This window comes from Leptodactylus fuscus, chromosome 2, assembly GCF_031893055.1.
Source record: "Leptodactylus fuscus isolate aLepFus1 chromosome 2, aLepFus1.hap2, whole genome shotgun sequence".
Lineage (NCBI taxonomy): Eukaryota > Metazoa > Chordata > Amphibia > Anura > Leptodactylidae > Leptodactylus > Leptodactylus fuscus.
The window spans coordinates 120,004,335-120,024,221 of NC_134266.1; the positions used below are offsets into that span (position 1 = coordinate 120,004,335).

Genomic DNA, 19,887 nt, shown 5'->3' on the forward strand with positions numbered 1-19,887 from the left:
TTTGCAAATAAATTCTTACAAAATCAGACAATGTGATTTTCTGGATTTGTTTTCTAATTTTGTCTCTCACAGTTGAGGTCTACCTATGATGTAAATTACAGACGCCTCATCTTTTTAAGTGGTGGAACTTGCACTATTGGTGACTGACTAAATACTTTTTTGCCCCACTGTATATATAATATATTATATATATATATTATATATATATATATATATATATATATATATATATATAGAGAGAGTGAAAAAGTGACAGGGAAAGTTTTGGAAGGACACTATATCTCCCCCAGATTCCTCACTTCATGTGGCTGAAGCAAGCCACAGGTATAGTTATAGTACCTGTGTTTAGTTAGTCTCTCAGACGAGCAGGTTTTGTGTTACGATTTTTGCCTGAAGCTATGGCTTGTTTATTTTGTCTGTCAGTTCCTTTTTTGTTGCAAAATAAACGCACAGGCTTAAAAACCTGTTGAACCTGCCTGTAATCAAACTAATTAGTAGAGGGTTCGGGGTGAGGGTGACCATCAGGGATGTAAATAATGCTCATGATCAACCCAGGCATGGCCACCAGGTCTCAGCTCTATCATGCAGTGGAGACCCAGTCGACTTATTTGGGAAAGAGTTGAACACATTCCCTGTCTGAATTGACTAATTAACAGAAGAGGGCCTCTGTCTGATACTTTACATAGGAGAGGAATCCTTTCTCCACAAACAATTGTGCACAAGTGTCACACACACAGACAGATAGATAGATAGATAGATAGATAGATAGATAGATAGATAATCTTGTTGTCTTCTGTGATATTTGATAACAGAACACAGCAAAAACCATTAAGTCATTGGAAAAACATTTTCAATCACTTATCATTGCCTTGTGCTGAGCCAGAAGTTCGGGTTAAATTGGCTACATTTGTATATACATATATACACCAAAAATAAGGGCACATACTAAAAATTACACCAAGCACACAGACCTAGAGAAATAGATCATAATGTGCACACACATATAAACTCACAGTCACAGTACACATATAAAGCTTACATACACTAACTTAGAGCGCAAACCCTTCTCTTTCTCTTCCTGTCTGAAGTCTTTTTGCTCCTTTGACTCAAGGACCCGTTGGTATATGATGTGTTCCTCAAAGGCAGTCAAGAGAGAAATAGGACTCCGGACCAAGGCTCAAATATATACAATTTTCTACCACATACACAGATGTGTGCGTGGTTGTACAGGAGTTCAGGGCAGTCGGTTGAACTGCCATCTGCCCTCCTGGTAAAGTGCTGCCTAAGGCCGGAGGTTCAGCTTGCCTAGTGGATATTGTGACCCCAACACCAGGTCTCTGAAGTTACACTGTGGTATTTGGTATCAGAATAATAGCAGCAGATTCTGTTCTGTTAAATTGGGGATGTGGAGTCTCCAGGGAACAGGCCTGAAGATGTTCAATTGAGAAACTTTTAGGCAAAGTTAACAATTTAATATTTTTTCACTGAGCTCTATAGACATTGCACTGTTGTGGAAAAATGCATGCCTTCATACCAAATATTTAAGCCCAATACATTTTGATATAGTGTTTTTCCTGACACACTAAACTTCATGTTAGTGGTAAACATTGGTCAATATTTTTGTATTTATTTCTTAAAAAAATAAATAAATAGGAAATTTGATGGAAATTTAGAAAAATTCACAATTTTCAAAATGTGAAATGCGCTGCTTTTCATGCCACCCAAATACTTGAATAAATATTATCTACACTATCTCTGCTTTATATTAGCATGTTCTTCTAATCCTCCTTCAATTCATTTTGGATGTTAAAAAAAAAAAAAAAGGAATTTTCCAGAATTACAGGAAAATTTCCCAACCCCATTTGTTAGTGACCACTTCAGTTCTGCAGGAGATTTGAAAGGCATATATGTTAGAAACCGATAACTTACCCAATTTACAAAACTGTACTCCTCAAAAACTCTCATTTTAGAAGTTTGTTAGCATTTCATGGGAATTAAAACAATATTGGAGGTGAAATTTAGACATTTCATTTTTTAAATATTTTTTTACACATTTATTTAGCCCTAAAAGTAACACATTCACAAAGGGGATAAAGGAGAAAATGCATCTCACAAACAATATGCAACTTCTTCCGAGAACATAAATACCTCACATGTGGAAGTAAACTGATGTTTGGGCACACCGCAGCACACAGACGGGAAGGAGGGACACTGATCATTTGAAAAGCAAATTTTGCTGGAATGGTTTTCAGGTGCCATGTCTCATTTGCAGAGCCCTTAGAGTCCCAAAACAAAAAACCCTCCAAAAATGACCCCATGTTGGAAACTACTCAGCTCAATGAATTTATGAAAGGTTATAGTACCGTATTTTCCGGACTATAAGGCGCACATAAAAACCTACGATTTCCTCAGAAATCGTAAGTGCGGCTTATAGTCCGGTGTGGCTTATATATGGATGGAAGCGGCGGCAAAGTCTGCGTGCCGCTTCCATACATACATAAAAGGCACCGTAAGGGTGCATTCACACTACAGAACGCCGGCGTGTATCACAGCCGTACACGCCGGCGTTACAGCAGGGCTGCCGGACACTTCCTATTCATTTCTATGGGAGCCGGCATGCGAGCACTCCCCATAGAAATGAATGGACAGACACTTCCCATTCATTTCTATGGGAGCCGGCATGCGAGCGCTCCCCATAGAAATGAATGGAAAAAAGCAGTCCATTCATTTCTATGGGGAGCGCTCACATGCCGGCTCCCATAGAAATGAATGGGAAGTGTCCGGCAGCCCTGCTGTCACGCCGGCCTGAAACAGAACGTGAAACTTACCCAGCGGTGCAGGGCGGGCGGGCGGGCATTCAGGCCTCCTCTTCCTCCGATGTTCCGTCCTTCTCCTCCGGCGCTCGCTGATAATGGCCGGGCCCAGGCCATTATCAGTTAGCGAGCGGCGGAGGAGGAGGACGGAACATCGGAGGAAGAGGAGGCCTGAATGCCCGCCCACCCTGCACCGCTCGGTAAGTTTCACATTCTGTTTCAGGCTTTTATTTTAAAACGGGGGGGGTAGTTTAATCTAACTTTTACGGTTGGGCTCTATCAGCATGATTTTGCTGATAGAGCCCCACCTCGCCTGCCGAGCGCTTCCAATAGAAGTGGCTGGCACGTGGGGGGTTAAGCGGCCGCTGGCAAAGTCTGCCTGCTGCCGCTTTCAATAACATATAATGCGCACCGGACTGCGGCTTATAGTCCGGTGCGCCTTATATATGAACCGAGACGGACTATAAGGCGCTCATGGGCAATGCGGCTTATAGTCCAGTGCGCCTTATAGTCCGTAAAATACGGTAAGCACTTTGACCCAACAACAGTTTCACTGATTGTATTAACATTGGGATGTGTAAATGAAAAATTACTAATTATTAAATTTTAATTAAATATTATTTTATCCCTTAAGTTTTTTTTTTCTCAATGGGTTAAAAGGAGAAAAAGCACCCTGCAGTTTTCTAAATGATTACTCACAAACACAGCAATACCCCATATGTGGTTGCAAACTGCTGTGAGTACATGACAGGGCTCAGAATGTAAAGAGCGCTATTTGGCTTTTGGAGGGCAGATTTTGCTGTAATAGTTTTCGGGTGTCATGTCAAATTTGCAGAGCCCCTAAAGTACCAAAACACTGGAAACCCCCCAAAGTGACTCCACTTTAGAAATTATATCCCTCAAGGAATTTCTCAAGGGGTATTATCATTTCGAGCTTAAGTGCTTCCCAAAACTTAATTTTCAAATTGAAAATTAGAATTTTTAAAGAAATATGCAACTTCAATTCTCAATACATTGTGATCACCTTGTGTCATCAGAGACACGCAGTCCTAAAACTATTAAGTGGGCTATACCGGGTACAAAAAAGTTGCATATATGGGCATAAACTGCTTTTTTAGTCACACAGCAGGGCTCAGAAGGGAAGGACGACTGTGCTTTTTAGCTTTTGGAGTACACATTTAGAGGGACTTTATGTATGTTATTTTTGCAGAGCTCTGGAGGTTAGCACAAAATCACATTGGTTATCCTGGTTGATGTTCAATCTTGGTTATTTTTCGGTGATCATGGTTGATGTTCAGTTTCGGTTATTTTTCGATTATACAGTGGAGATCCTAGTTTCTACTATTCAGTTCCTACTATTATGGAGGATGTCAGAAATAACTTGAAAGGAGTCTAGCACCAGGGTGAAGCATATTAAATCAGCAACACAATTAAATAGGTCAGACTCACCGTTTACCCCATAAAAACTTGTTTGTTTTTCGCATCAGTTTTTTTTAACTCCACAAAACTCATCCATTAAACTGATGATCAAAACGTGATTTGAATGGCCCCTAAATCTGTGCTCTATCTATCATGGAGATCTTGGTATCATTTTAAAGATGAGATGATAATTCATCATCATCATCTGTGGACAATATGTATGTGACTCCTGGGAGGAAGTTAGCAGAGACTACTGTCTATGGTATTGCATCTACATCCCATTTACCTCAACCCCCTACCAGTCATATTATAACTGCAAAAACTCTCTTCAAATTATCACTTTTGTATTGCCAATTTTGAATTTATGGCTCAAATAAATATTACTGACACACAACTCTGGTGTGCATTTTAACCCTTCAGCGATCTAACACATCTTAGCCTTAGAGGGCTTGTCCAGGCTAGAATGTATTAATGTATTAATTAGGCTGGCCGAGGTGAAAAAAAATAAAAGAAATCCATACTTACCTGTTCTTGGTGCTCCAACAACTCCCAGCGTGGTTTGGTCCTGCAACTCTGTTGTTTTCAGTCGAAAGTACTCACCACACGTGACCGCTGACACCAATCAGTGGCCTCAAGAAGGGTTGCGTTTCGGAGGCTGTCGATTCGTCTAAGCAGTCACGTGCCTGCTGTCTTAGACAAAGGGAACCAGGACGTTACAGCCAGCACAAAATCCCACAGTAAGAGGGCAACCAAACTGAAGCATCGGAATGCCCTGGGAGAACACCGGAGACAGGCGAGTATGTTTTGTTTTGTTTTTTCACCTCTCCTGGTCTAATTAGAAAATTATGTTTAGTTGGACAGCCTCTTTAAACCAATAACATTTTATCCCTGTCTGCATTCCAGTTTTTTTATAACTTTTTATATTTTATTTCAATGTAGCTTTACAAGACCTTGTATTTTGTGGATACATCTGAATTTTAAGGTTTTTGGCGGTTTTCCCCGGTCTATTACAGCAGATGCCGGGGAGTGTCTTAGCTGCCGGGGACTGCAGATTGCCACGCTCCTGCCGCTGAAGAAAACCAGCGGTGGCAGTAGCGCGGCCATGCTGTAAATCCGCTCCTCCTCCGCAGGTCCCGGCAGTTAGTTAGCCCCGGGGCCCCATACCTTTAGTGATGCAGGCCGGCTCCTGCACTGCGAGGCCGCAAGAGCCGACCTGTTCCGATGACAGCCGGGAGCCTAATGAAGGCTCCCAGGCCTGTCATAGCTATATATTACTATCGCGGCTGGTCTATGACACTCCGCGATAGTAATGTATAGAATCTCCCATAGACGGCAATACACTTGTATTGCCGTCTATGGGACTTGCAATCAAATGATTGCAGGTTCAAGCCCCCTAGGCGGGGGATAATAAAATAGTAAAAAAAAAAAAAAAAAACACTTAAAAAAAATATAATAAAAAATAAAATAAATAAAAGTTCACCTCCTTTCCCTAGAATACATATAAAAGTATAACATTACTGTGAAACATACACATTAGGTATCCCTGTGTCTGAAAATGCCCGGTCTACTAATATTTTTATGTACAGTGAACGTCAAAATCAAAAGTGCTATACCGCCGGGTTTTTCTCTCTGTTTTGCCTCTGAATTAAATAAAAGGTGATCTAAGCAATAAACATTTCCCAAAATGGTATAACTAAAAAGTACACCTGGCCCCACAAAAAAAACGCCCTATACATCCCCATACAGCTGCAGGGTCACCTGTCAATGTGGCCTTGCAGCTGTTCCAAAACTACAACTCCCATACATTAAATATTTTACCATTTTTTGCCTGAAATTTTTTTTCCCCTATTTTTCTCCTCTAAAACCTGGGTGCGTCTTATAGTCCGAAAAATACGGTATATTCTCGAGTATAAGCCGACCCGAATATAAGCCGAGACCCCTAATTTTACCACAAAAAAACTGTGAAAACTTATTGACTCGAGTATAAGCCGAGGGGGGGGGGGGGGGGGAAATCCACCATCGCAGATAAAAAGTCTGGTCATGTGCATTACAGCTCAGTAACTCCATAGGGTTCATAGTAATAGAAGTTAACCCCATCATATCCCTCACATTAACCCCCTGTGTGCCTCACACAAGAGTTACTGATATGTGGGACATATGGAGGTAATAATTAGGTATCGTCATAATTAAGGTCCTTCATTAGAACCCTCATGTGTCTCACATATTAGTAACCCTTATATGGGGCACACAGGGGTTAATATGAGGGACATGATGGGGTTAACTGCTATTAATGTGAGGCACATGGAGTTACTGAAACTAAATTAATAACCCCAAATGCCTGACATTAATAGGCAGAGTAACTAAAGGAAGGTACCTGTACGTGTCACTGTACTGTAGCTTCCTCTCCTCCATACAACAGACATCTTCCATAAGACACAATGAATCCTGGCCACTCATCTGCAGGGTAGATGCTAAATCTTAGTGGACTAAAGGACCTCTGATGACGTCATGACCATGTGATCGGACTCTGGTGTGGGAAGAGCTACTAGGCTTTAGACTCAACCTTATCTGCAGATTTTACATACCAGTGGCTACAGGACCTTTGATGACATCACAGTCACGTGACCTCATGACAAGCCAATCACAGAGCAGTAGCACTAAAGGCTCTCCCCCCTTCCAGTTTTCTGCGCTCTGTGGACCCTGACTCGTGTATAAGCCGAGGAGAGCTTTTTCAGCATGAAAAATGTGCTGAAAAAGTCGGCTTATACTCGAGTACATACGGTACTCATTTTCTTTAGGGATCGTTACGGAAGCGGTTATCGTGTGTGGTTTTTTTTTTCCATTAACAAGACATTGACCACAGCATACAGTCCTATGAAAAAGTTTGGGCACCCCTATTAATCTTAATCATTTTTAGTTCTAAATATTTTGGTGTTTGCAACAGCCATTTCAGTTTGATATATCTAATAACTGATGGACACAGTAATATTTCAGGATTGAAATGAGGTTTATTGTACTAACAGAAAATGCGCAATATGCATTAAACCAAAATTTGACCGGTGCAAAAATATGGGCACCTCAACAGAAAAGTGACATTAATATTTAGTAGATCCTCCTTTTGCAAAGATAACAGCCTCTAGTCGCTTCCTGTAGCTTTTAATCAGTTCCTGGATCCTGGATGAAGGTATTTTGGACCATTTCTTTCTACAAAACAATTCAAGTTCAGTTAAGTTTGATGGTCGCCGAACATGGACAGTCCGCTCTCAAATGATCTGAAAACAAAGATTGTTCAACATAGTTGTTCAGGGGAAGGATACAAAACGTTGTCTCAGAGATTTAACCTGTCAGTTTCCACTGTGAGGAACATAGTAAGGAAATGGAAGACCACAGGGACAGTTCTTGTTAAGCCCAGAAGTGGCAGGCCAAGAAAAATATCAGAAAGGCAGAGAAGAAGAATGGTGAGAACAGTCAAGGACAATCCACAGATCACCTCCAAAGAGCTGCAGCATCATCTTGCTGCAGATGGTGTCACTGTGCATCGGTCAACTATACAGCGCACTTTGCACAAATAGAAGCTGTATGGGAGAGTGATGAGAAAGAAGCCGTTTCTGCACGTACGCCACAAATAGAGTTGCCTGAGGTATGAAAAAGCACATTTGGACAAGGCAGCTTCATTTTGGAAACAAAAATTGAGTTGTTTGGTTATAAAAAAAGGCGTTATGCATGGCGTCCAAAAAGAAACAGCATTCCAAGAAAAACACATGCTACCCACTGTAAAATTTGGTGGAGGTTCCATCATGCTTTGGGGCTGTGTGGCCAATGCCGGCATCGGGAATCTTGTTAAAGTTGAGAGTCGCATGGATTCCACTCAGTATCAGCAGATTCTTGAGAATAATGTTCAAGAATCAGTGACGAAGTTGAAGTTACGCCGGGGATGGATATTTCAGCAAGACAATGATCCAAAACACCGCTCCAAATCCTCAGGCATTCATGCAGAGGAACAATTACAATGTTCTGGAATGGCCATCCCAGTCCCCAGACCTGAATATCATTGAACATCTGTGGGATGATTTGAAGTGGGCTGTCCATGCTCGGCGACCATCTAACTTAACTGAACTTGAATTGTTTGTCCAGAATACCTTTATCCAGGATCCAGGAACTGATTAAAAGCTACAGGAAGCGACTAGAGGCTGTTATCTTTGCAAAAGGAGGATGTACTAAATATTAATGTCACTTTTCTGTTGAGGTGCCCATACTTTTGCACCGGTCAAATTTTGGTTTAATGCATATTGCGCATTTTCTGTTAGTACAATAAACCTCATTTCAATCCTGAAATATTACTGTGTCCATCAGTTATTAGATATATCAAACTGAAATGGCTGTTGCAAATACCAAAATATTTAGAACTAAAAATGATTAAGATTAATAGGGGTGCCCAAACTTTTTCATAGGACTGTATAACGAGTGAAATGGCAAGAACTTCTGAATAATAATGTATAATGGTTGATATTGGGTTATCTGAAGTAACAGAGATAGGAGAAAAATAAAATTATTTTCTCCTCTCCCTGCACTGTCATGAACCACCACTTTAACCTAAATATATGTTTTTTTTTTAAATGTAGATTGTGAGCCCCACATAGAGCTCACAATGTACATTTTTCCCTATCAGTATGTCTTTTTTGGAATATGGGATGGAAATCCATGCAAACACGGGGAGAACATACAAACTCCTTGCAGATGGTTTTTTGCCCTTGGCGGGATTTGAACACCAGGACCCAGCGCTGCAAGACTGCAGTGCTAACCACTGAGCCACTGTGTGGCCCCTAACCTAAATATATGTGGATTACGCAGTTCCGGAGTTTAGAACCGTCCTTGTACTTCAATGCACTTTGCTCAAAGCCCAAGCAGGGCTCTTCCAGAACTGGGGGGGGGGGGGTTAATGAAGATGAGCTCTGGACATAACCTACAGGATGGATACAAGTCATGTCATGTTTCCTAAACCCATATAACCCCTTTCAATGGATTCCTTTATGTAAACAGATAACTAACCCTTCCATAAAGCATATAGCTTACACCCTAGAATACTGTATTTGCAGTAAGGCAATACACAAATCATAACCAGTAGGCTTTTATAAAAAAAAACAAAAAAAAAAAACACTTGCATATGGAGAAAACCCTTTTGAATTATCTTCATGTTCTTGTAGTGTACTCTGCTCAAATCTAAAAAAGAAAAACCCATGGTCTGGTGCTTACATGCTACTCATTGCATTCTTTATTTTGCCCGTACATCTCCAATCTTGCTGCACTTCCAGCTGTTCTCTACATTCCTAGTAGGTGTGTTATAGTAGGTAATGGGATTTCCTGTAGCTGAATTCCCATCAATGCATTAATTATGTGCAAATTACTATTACTACTTTCTACAACAGTACTTGTGTGCATAGTTGAGAAAATGCAGGAAGGCTATCCAAACAGCACTGTTGCGTTGTCTAGCAATCTTCACACCTATGATGCCATATATAGTAGTAATTATTATGCTAGTACAATGCACCTTGCATTGGACAGGGAGGGGTTAATATTGGAAACAATATTGTGCATTAAGAAGAGGGATTGCTCACAAACAAGGGGAAAGCATTGCTTGTGACTATGAGAGTAAACCCCACCTCCACATTCTGTAATCGATCTCAGCATATCTACCACTAGAGAATGACTTGACATGAACAAGCACCGGATCTAACACAAATGGCAACCAGTTCTTTTTCAGGCAGTGGACAACAAGGTAGCGAGAACAGAGACACCTGGTAACCAACATTCTTAATAAGTAAAGATGAGCGAGTAGTATTCGATCGAATATCGAATAACATTATAGTCTATGGGGAAAAAACAGGAAAGTTGTTCCGGTTTCCATGGAAACCAAAGTTTGACACATTGGATCCTCCAAGTTCCGGAAGTAGCAGGATGAGGAGCACGAGGAGGTTTTTGCATTGAATTCAATGGAATTTTCCCGCATGGTATTCGACCGATACGAGTATTCGATCGAATACTACTCGCTCATCTCTATTAATAAGTATTTCAGCACAAATACATCAGCTAGTTGAAACAGGAGAGACCATTTAAAATCCTGTGAAATGTTAATGTTTTTCAGAACTTAAATCCATTTACCTTGTTTTGTGTCAAAACTTCCTTTCACTCTGCAATCTGATTCTCTAGAAAACGTGTCTTGGAATATCCCTGCTCGACCTGCTTCCTTGGATGTGTATGATTCTTGGACTGCTCTTTCTCTGGATAAACTTAAGTCTTTTTGGATTGTTTGTAGCATAGACTCCTTGTTTAGCTGAGGGAGGAAATCTGTAAGTCTCAAGTTACTGATATGAATTTCCCTTTCACCTTCTGTTTTGTGCTCTGTAGTAGTCCTCTCTTTTTCCATACTATGTAGGGAGTGTAGTGTGGAGGAAGTGCCGCCCGTCAGCAAATAATCCTGGTCATCCTCACTAGTAATACCTGGAATTCCCGTCAGCACCTCCGAGTTCATGAAATAATTTTCATCTAATAGGGATTCTTCTGGTACTTTTGTAGACTGCTTCTTGTGAGAGTTTCCTAAAACCACAGGCTTTTCTCGGTTATCAATATTGGCATCCATACTTCAACCTAAATGGAAAAAAATGGAAAATTAGTATTCAGCAGGTTCATATACCAATGATAAAAATTGGAGAATGGCATTTTGTTTTGTCAGTAGATTGCTTTGTAACATCTGCCTTCTTGGTTACAATCAAATGTCTACACACAAGTTTAACAAAACCAAATTCAATATAATTTATCTTTTTGTTATAGCAATAATTGGGGGGAGGTGTCATAAAAACAAAAATGCCTTGCATCATGTCTAAGGGCCCATTCACACGGGCACAGAGGAGGCAGATTATGGCGCGGAATCCACGTCATAATCCGCCCCCTCACAATGGTGGTGTATGGAGACCGCCAGGCCTCTTTTTTCCGCTAGCGTTGCCACCAGCAGAAAAAAGAAGCAAGCTGCCTTTTCTTCAGGTGGATTCTGCAGCTAGTTGAGCCGCGGTGTCCGCAACCTCCGGTGTCGGCCCATTCATTTGAGCTGACTCCGGAGGGGGGAAGCCGCGACATGGCAGTCGAGTTTTGAACCGAGAGTGACGCGGCACTCTCGGTGCCAAAATCCTCCCCACTGCGACCAGTGTGAACTAGCCCTTATGGGAGTCTAGCTACAGAGGTATTCTCCACTAGAAGAAGATTGCCTATCTCTTTAAAAGAGCCAGTCACCACTCCTGACAGGTCTCTCTTAGTAAATACTAACATTGTCCCTTACACAATACTGTAGGGCGACTTATGTTCTGTACTATGAGAATCCTGATATTCATCCTGCAAATGAACTGATAAATTGACAACTGGGTGTGTGTCCCTACAGACTCTGGCACTAGTATCAATGTTTGGCCAGTGTCTGACTGTGCAGAAACACACTTCTTTGACAAGGGGAATGTCAACACCCAATCACCAACAAAAGATGCAATAGAAAAAAAAAATTGTTTCTTTAAAAATAATAAAAATTAAAAATGTTATATCATATTATGACGGCATCGCCATGTCACAAGGCAACCAAACTGCCATAGCAGAAAAAAAAAAATTTAAACTGATGTTTTTTAACCTCCAAAAAATTTCAATGAAAAGCATCAAAACACACAAGACACATACACTTCCTAAAAGTGGTATTAGTAAAAACAATATCTTGCAGCACAAAAAAAGAAAGAAAAGACGCCTTGCAAAATAATCAAAACGGAATGTCAACCAGGATAACAGACGTGATTTTGTTCACATTAGTTTTTACAATATTTACAAGGTTCTACCTGCAGTTTCACTCGGACTGTCTGAATCAAAACTGTTATTATTACACTCCAAGGTCTTCAGAAGAAGCAGAAGCCGTGGGGAGGTGAGCAAACGTAAAAAAACAGTACTACTCACCTCTCTTGATCTCCGGTGCAGCTCCCTGGTCTCTTTGGCGCTTCTGTCTGATGTCAGGGACCACAAGGCCTGTGAATGGACCTCAGTGAGTCACAGGGCAATGTGGTGCATAGGCGAGACGCAATCACAGTCGGAAGCACCAAAGATAACACACTAGTGTTTGGGTTCGCATGATGACCTGAAAGACGAAGAGTCTGTCTGTTTAAAAAGCAGTTACCTCAAACCATAATGGGGTCCGCTAGGTTTTGGGTCCCTTGCAGAACTTTTCTCAAGTCATATGTGAACTGTTTCATTTGGGACGTGTTCACCCAACATGGACTTGTACTGTAAAAGGGGCATAGGTTAATCATTTCCCTGCCACGCATGTATTTATACATCCGCCCAGGATGGCACTTTTGTTACCAGAGGACGTATGTAATACGTCCTTACTAATAATGTCCATATCAGGATTGGTTAGGACTATCAAGATGATCTTGGATTCAATTTCATCTTTAAAATAATATCAAGATCATTGTGATACCCTTTCAGATCCTGAGCGATTGGCTGGTGAAAATGCTATTCAGCATTGAGATCCCACTGCAGATCTCAATTCCCAACAGTGTTTCTAAAAGCAAATCACTCCAAATGTGTAAGGGCTATCATGATGATCTTGCTATGAGATTATCATCTTTAAAATGAATCCAAGCTCATCTTCATAAGCCATAATGCATCCTGAGATGTGGGACATACTATACTTTTGCTCTCTGACGGTCACATAAAAGGATAATGTAATACCTCTTTGAGCCTAATCAGAGGGATATTCTTATGTAATACTCCTCTGAACATAACCAGGAAACTATTGGCGCTGTGATCCAGATGTTTACCATCATCCAGAAGCAGCGCGAAAAGAATTGCACCAAACACTTTCACAACACATACACAGTCATCATATACAAGTCATCAATAAAGTTTACACTTGACCCTGTCCTGTTCATACCTGATCTTTATAGAGGAAAATACGCCAACTGCCTTCCTGGCGATATCAGTTATACACTAAAGTAATAGCAATAATGGCTATCACTAGAGATGGAACATATAAAGATATAAAACATTTCTGAAAGGTGAAAACGTTCCATCAGTCAGATAACACATTTTCACCCTTTGAGTGTCACCATTACAATATCACCAGTTATTGGCAGCATTCAGATGGGTATAATAGTGGGTGTTTTGGGTTTTTTGCACCCACAGTACAAACTAAACACCTGAACTTCCAGTAGTCAACACTCATCATCTAGAATTATGAGTCTTTATCATCAGTAATAATGAACCACAGGAACTTCAGAGGTTGCATCCATAATATGTGAGCAATAAGGCTGCCATATTACACCAATCTGAAACTGGCTCAAGTTATCATATTAGTTAAGATAAAGAGATTATAATTATTCATTAGATTTACAATTTTTATAGGATATAAAATTATATTATTATTATAATATTTATATGATATTCTTATTTAAACCCCTATTTAATATGCATGCACAAAAATTGGTTGCACATTTCTGAGATTTTGGCATTTCTTTAATACCTGCACCTATAAATATATATATATATATATATTTCTGGTATGTATGAACTCCTCACATCTTACAGTTTTTTGGAAAGTACATTTTGTTTGCAGAAAGGGATTGCTTGAGTCGCACTTTAGTGGCAAATTTGAATTTTTGCTTGTAATCTCTGTTTGCTGCAAAATTGCATGAAGGTCGTTGTATATATGAAATATTAAGTTGTGTTTTTATATACGTATATGCTGTGCAATCTCAAAAAAGTTAGATTTTGGTATCACAGTCACAGTGTGCTATGTGCAGTAGAGATTTTTAACATATTAGTGAATAACAGAAAAATCTTGTTTGTCTTCTATATCAGTGTTTTTGAGAGTACGGGCTCTTGTTGTAGTTGATGTATGGGATTAATATATATTATATATATATATATATATATATATATATATATATATATATATACACACACACACCGTATATACTCGAGTATAAGCCGACTTTTTCAGCACAGTTTTTAGGGCTAGTTCACACGTAAAAACCGCCTGGCTTATTTTGGTCCCAAAAAAAAAAAATAAAATACCTGCTTCCTAATTAGGAAGCTGATTTTTGACCTTGAGTCGTTTTTTGGAGCAGTTTTCGGTAAAAACGCCAGGCGGTTTTCCTCTCCCCTAAAGTGAATGGACTGTAAAAAAAACACACGGCGTTTTCGGTCGCATTTTTTTGCCTCCCATTCACTTCTATTGCTTTCTTCAGGCGAAATTCGCCTGAAGATAGGTCATGTTGCTTCAGAAAAAAAAAAAAAGCTAGCAGTCTCCATAGACCACCATTGTATGGAGGCAGATTTTGAGGCGAAATCTGCAGTCAAAATCTGCCTCATGCCCCCGTGTGAACTAGCCTCTTACTGAAAAATCCTCCCTCGGCTTATACTTGAGTCAGGATCCACGGAGCACAGAGACTTAAAGAACCTGCATAAATTACACAAAGGTGGGGGGTCCTTTAGTGCGATTGCTCTGTGATTGGCTTGTCATGTAAGGTCACGTGACTGCGATGTCATCAAAGGTCCTGTAGAACCTAGAATGTAACATCTGCAGATAAGTCAGTGGCCAGGATTCATTTTGTCTTATAGATATCTGTCGTATGGAGGAGAGGAAGCTACAGTAAAGTGAAAGTAAAACACACAGGCATTAATGTCAGGCATTTGGGGTTATTAATTTAGTTTCAGTGACTCTATGTGCCTCACATTAATAGCAGTTAACCCCACCATGTCCCTCATATTAACCCCTGTGTGCCCCATATAAGGGTTACTAATATGTAAGGCACATGGGGGTATTTTTTTTTTTATCAGTGTCAGTTCGCGAGCACCGGAGGAAGACGGGATCGGAGGAAGAGGAGGCGTGGATGAAGAAGACGACACACCCTGAATGCCCGCCCAGCGTGCACGATCCGTAAGTAGAGCACATTCTTTTTTAGGGTTTTATTTTAAAACTGGGGGGTAGTTTAATATAACATTTACGGTGCCTGAATAGCCTTTTTAAAGGTTATTCACGGATATGTGGGGCTCTATCAGCATGATTTTGCTGATGGAGCCCTTTAACATTTCCAGCTTCAAAGCAGATTTTTGCTCCTTCCAGTTCTGGTAATGTTCTGAGAACATGTACATGCACGTTTATGCCTTAATGATATGAATGAACTCTGCACATGTTGAACTCTTAATTTTAGGATGTTTGGTACATATAACTTTTTGTTTGGTTTGCACTTTTAGTGACTAATATACATTTATTATCTTTTTTTTTTTTTATACAACATACACTTTTAAAAAATATTGCATGAAGGTTCCTGTTCGAACACAGCACCAACTGGTATTTTGACAATGCTGCAGGTGTCTACTTTCGGAAAATTATAACGTTATGGGGGTGGGGTTGGATGATCCATCTCAAAACTGTGAAAACGGCTCTTGCTGCCAGAGGTGCAAAATATCCAGAGACCCCTGGTATTGAAAGGGTTACAGGTAGCATGACCTAAATAATCGCAATTAATCATAATCAAGGTAAAATGACTAATTGATTTTGAATTAGGTCATAATCACCTAGCCCTATCTTACACTCTTCTCTAATTGGAAATATAAAAAGCTAGATATCATAATATGGCATGGTATTACAACAAACAACTACGAAGATTATTATAAGAGAATGGATATTGGTCCATCAATGCAAATACTCTGATCATAAACAGAGATTCTTTTCAGTTTGCCCTTTAAAACACAAGTGTGTCACCAGAACCCAATGCTGCAAATAGAATAATTCCGATTACCCAAGCCAAATGCTCTTTTCCCCTTGCGAACCAGTGCGTCTGTGGCTGAGATAGCTAATTTGTATACTGACAAAAAGGAAATATTTGGAGCATTGATGATGTTGCTGTTGCTCCAAAGAAGTAAGTAGCATTGCTCTCATTGCATACTGGGAAAAATGGAAATATCTCGGCAATGGAGACACCAATTCATTATGGAAACACCATTTGAATTAGAGGACTCTAACCTACCTTTCCACAGATCGGTTTGATATGCTTTATTGATGTAACAGGACTCCATTTAAAGGGATCCTATCATACAAACACATTTTTTTCTTAGTATCACGTCGGAATAGCCTTAAAAAAGGCTATTGGTCTCCTACCTTTCGTTGTCTTCTCCGCATCGCCGTTCCGTAGGAATCCCGGTTTTGTCGGTATGCAAATTAGCTCTCTCGCAGCACTGGGGGTGGGCCCCAGTGCTCAAACAGCACTGGGGACGTCCCCAATGCTGCCAGAGAACTCTCTCCAGTGCCGCCTCCATCTTATTCAGGAACGTCCTCTTCTTCTGGCGGTGGCTTGTAACTTCTAGGCCTAGGGCAGAGCAGACTGCGCATGCCCACAGGCCACGAGAAAATGGCTGCTTGCACAGTATTGGAAGCGGCCATTTTCTCGTGGCATGTGGGCATGCGCAGTCTGCTCTGCCCGAGGCCTAGAAATTATAAGCCACCGCCAGAAGAAGAGGATGAATAGGACGTTCCTGACGAAGATGGAGGCGGTGCTGGAGAGTTATGTGGCAGAATTGGGGACGCCCCCAGTGCTGTTTGAGCGTTTGCGCCCGCTCCCAGTGCTGCGAGAGAACTAATTTGCATACCGACAAGAACCGGGATTCCTACGGAACGGCGGCGTGGAGAACACAACGAAAGGTAGGAGATGAATAGCCTTTCTTAAGGCTATTCCGACGTGTTACTAAGAAAAAAATGTGTATGAGTGATAGGATTCCTTTAAATTATAGGTTCCACTGTTCAGGAAAACCCAGTACCTCATAAAGAGCACCTATTATTCTACCAGAATTAAGTTGTCAATGTAGTATATTGTCAGCTATTCATTTTAATAAAGCCTACTGAATATAACACACCAAAAGGCAATATATATATTGGGTCTAATTTAGCAAAGATTAGCGGTACTTTTACCCTCTTAGTATTGGTCTGAACGGAGACATAGCCAGTGACCCCCTCTCCCCTTGGTTGGTGTGGCAAAAGGCCAGTAACCTCCAAGTGGTGGGGTATTGTACACTGAGCTTTAAAGCAATTGATCTCCTGTTGACAGACCTCTATGAGGAGTCAAGACCGCAATATACCTTCAGGGAGGTAGCTACTATCAGAAAACGATAAGTCATGGTAGCAAGCTCCCTATTGAAACAATTGGTAGTTTCTCAATACTGGGTTTATGTAGTATGTCATAATTTTAAAGGCTGAAATAAAGGTTAATTTTTAATATTTCTATGAGAGGTGTGATCAGCTTCTCTACTGTGAAGCAATATATATATATACTCTCATGTCATGCACTCCTACTGCCTATATAAAATGTATATGTAATTTTTAAAAAAACCTTTCTAGATTATAGAAACATACCTCCGAGGTATAAAACTGCTGACCCCTATAAAACACCACCATGCCTTTTACTCAAAGTAAGTGACACTCATGGATTTCCACAAAACAACTGAGAACCAGCAGTAGAAGTGCTTGCTGCAATGCATCCACCCAAACTTAAACTAGAGATGTCCTGTAAAAATCTAAGTCATCCAATTTTTGGGGTTTCTGAAGGAACCATGTATAGTTACAATCCCAAAATGAAAAGACTTTCACTCAAGTATAAAAAAAACAAAAACAAAACATTATGAAGCATTTTTTTTTGTTTTGTTATTCCTCTTGGAAGTGTATACATCATTGACTACTGAATATACCATAACCATTTCCCTTGCCAAAGGAGGGGATGTCCTGACACATACCCAGTTCAAACCATACTGACAGACTATGCAGAAAGACACCCTATAACCAAGGGGTATGGTACCGCCCAGTTGCCAACTTATTCATACAGAAAAAAACAGACCACCAGAATGCAGAACCTCAAAATATTGTGAGGAATTTTATATTGTGAAAACAGACATGCCAAAGGGGATGGAAAGTAATCTTTATGGACATTTCATAAAAAATGTATAGGCTTAAATTGAAACAGACCACGACAACAATGTGTGGTGTCACTTACAAGAAACTATCACAGACGCCACCATCAGACAAATAGGAAAGCTATGTTTACATGAAGAAATAGCTGTTATGACCGATTTGTTTTCAAGTTATCATAATTGTTCCCTAGAAAACATTTTAGCTGATGTTCTAGTAGGTAACATATATCTGGTATACAATCATCCGAGGACTGGTACAGAGCTGATAATTCACAAATAAAGTTGCTGGTAAGTAAATACCCCTCACTACCATGTATATACATTACCACTAGAGTATAACATAATAGTTTCTCTGTCCGACTCTTGGATATGCATCAGTTTGGTTTTCAGAGCCCTCTTGCACTTATGTGCCAGAATTTTTTCACTGATCCCATAGAGACTAGGACATGCTATAATTTTTTGTTTTGTGGATCAGATGCATGTCCTTGTAAAAGAAATCCTTCTGAAACTTTCTAAAAAAATTAAAAAAAAAACCAAAAAAAAAAAAACAGCGCACAGCCAATGGAGCAGATTGTGTGTGAGAGAAAAATGGTCTACATTGCCACAGCGCTCTGTGTACAGTGACTGGTTGCTATGGGCAACAAAGTCCGTTCCGACAATTTTAAGGAACTCTGTCCCATTAGCTGTGAGCTGTATACACACGATCAAGGGAATAAGCCCTAAATGTGTTTTTAACGCAGAAAAATATAAAAACTATTGTATAATGTTCTCCAAACTCAATCTGCAAGGCTACTGGAAAACATTTGGCTGTCCTACAGTATATTTACAACACTACACTGGGCTTGTGTTTCAAAATACAGGTGTATGTGCCATGACTTATTACAGAAATGTCGATCAGATACTTAGTGATTTTTTTCCAACCACCGACAACGAAAATTTTTTAAAATGTAGACAGACCTCACCTTGCCAAAGAATGTCATAGCCTTCATATCTAGTGGTGACCATGAACTTGTAGGCCTCGGGCCGAGCATGCCCACAGGCCACAAGAAAATTGCCGCTTACTAACTGTGTAAGTGGCCATTTTTCTTGTGGCTGCGGGCATGCGCAGTCGGCTCGGCCTGAGGCTTACAAATTTCACCGCCTGCAACGGAAAAAGACACAGGAAAAGAATGTTCCAGAAGAAGATGGAGGTGGCGCTGGAGAGTTCTCTCGCAGCATTGGCGACGCCCCCAGTGCTGTTTGAGCGCTGTGGCCTGCCCCCAGTGCTGCGAGAGAACTCATTTGCATACCGGCGAAAACCAGGATTTCTATGGAACGGTGGTACGGAGAAGACATCTAAAAGGTAGGAGACGAATAGCCTTTTTTAAGGCTATTCTGACGTGTTAGTCACAAAAAATTCCATTTGAATGATAGGATCCCTTTAAAAAATGCTAAACATTACTTTAGTCACCAAGTTCTGACACCCATATCTTTTTATGTTTCTGTGTGCAGCACAAGTGTTATTTTTATTAATACCAACCTGAGGAAATTCTGAACTTTGGATCAGGACTATGCAGCTGGGAACAGTTTTGGGTGGGGTAGAATTTAATAAAAATGTTACCAACCCTGACCTTAAGGTTGAGGCTCCACATTGCGGAAACACAAATTTTTTGTTGTAGATATTGCTGTG

The 19,887-nt window shown here is 40.3% G+C and overlaps 1 protein-coding gene across 1 annotated transcript in view; it reads right to left on the minus strand.

The window, feature by feature from the left end:
* The window catches only part of ZMYM4 (zinc finger MYM-type containing 4), a 63,836-nt gene that overhangs the window by 39,427 nt on the left and 4,522 nt on the right, over positions 1-19,887 (minus strand). Inside the window, exon 2 of the mRNA XM_075264473.1 lies at positions 10,392-10,877. Coding sequence (XP_075120574.1) covers positions 10,392-10,869 — 478 coding nt within the window. The 5' untranslated portion in view covers positions 10,870-10,877. The remainder of the gene's footprint in view (positions 1-10,391; positions 10,878-19,887) is intronic.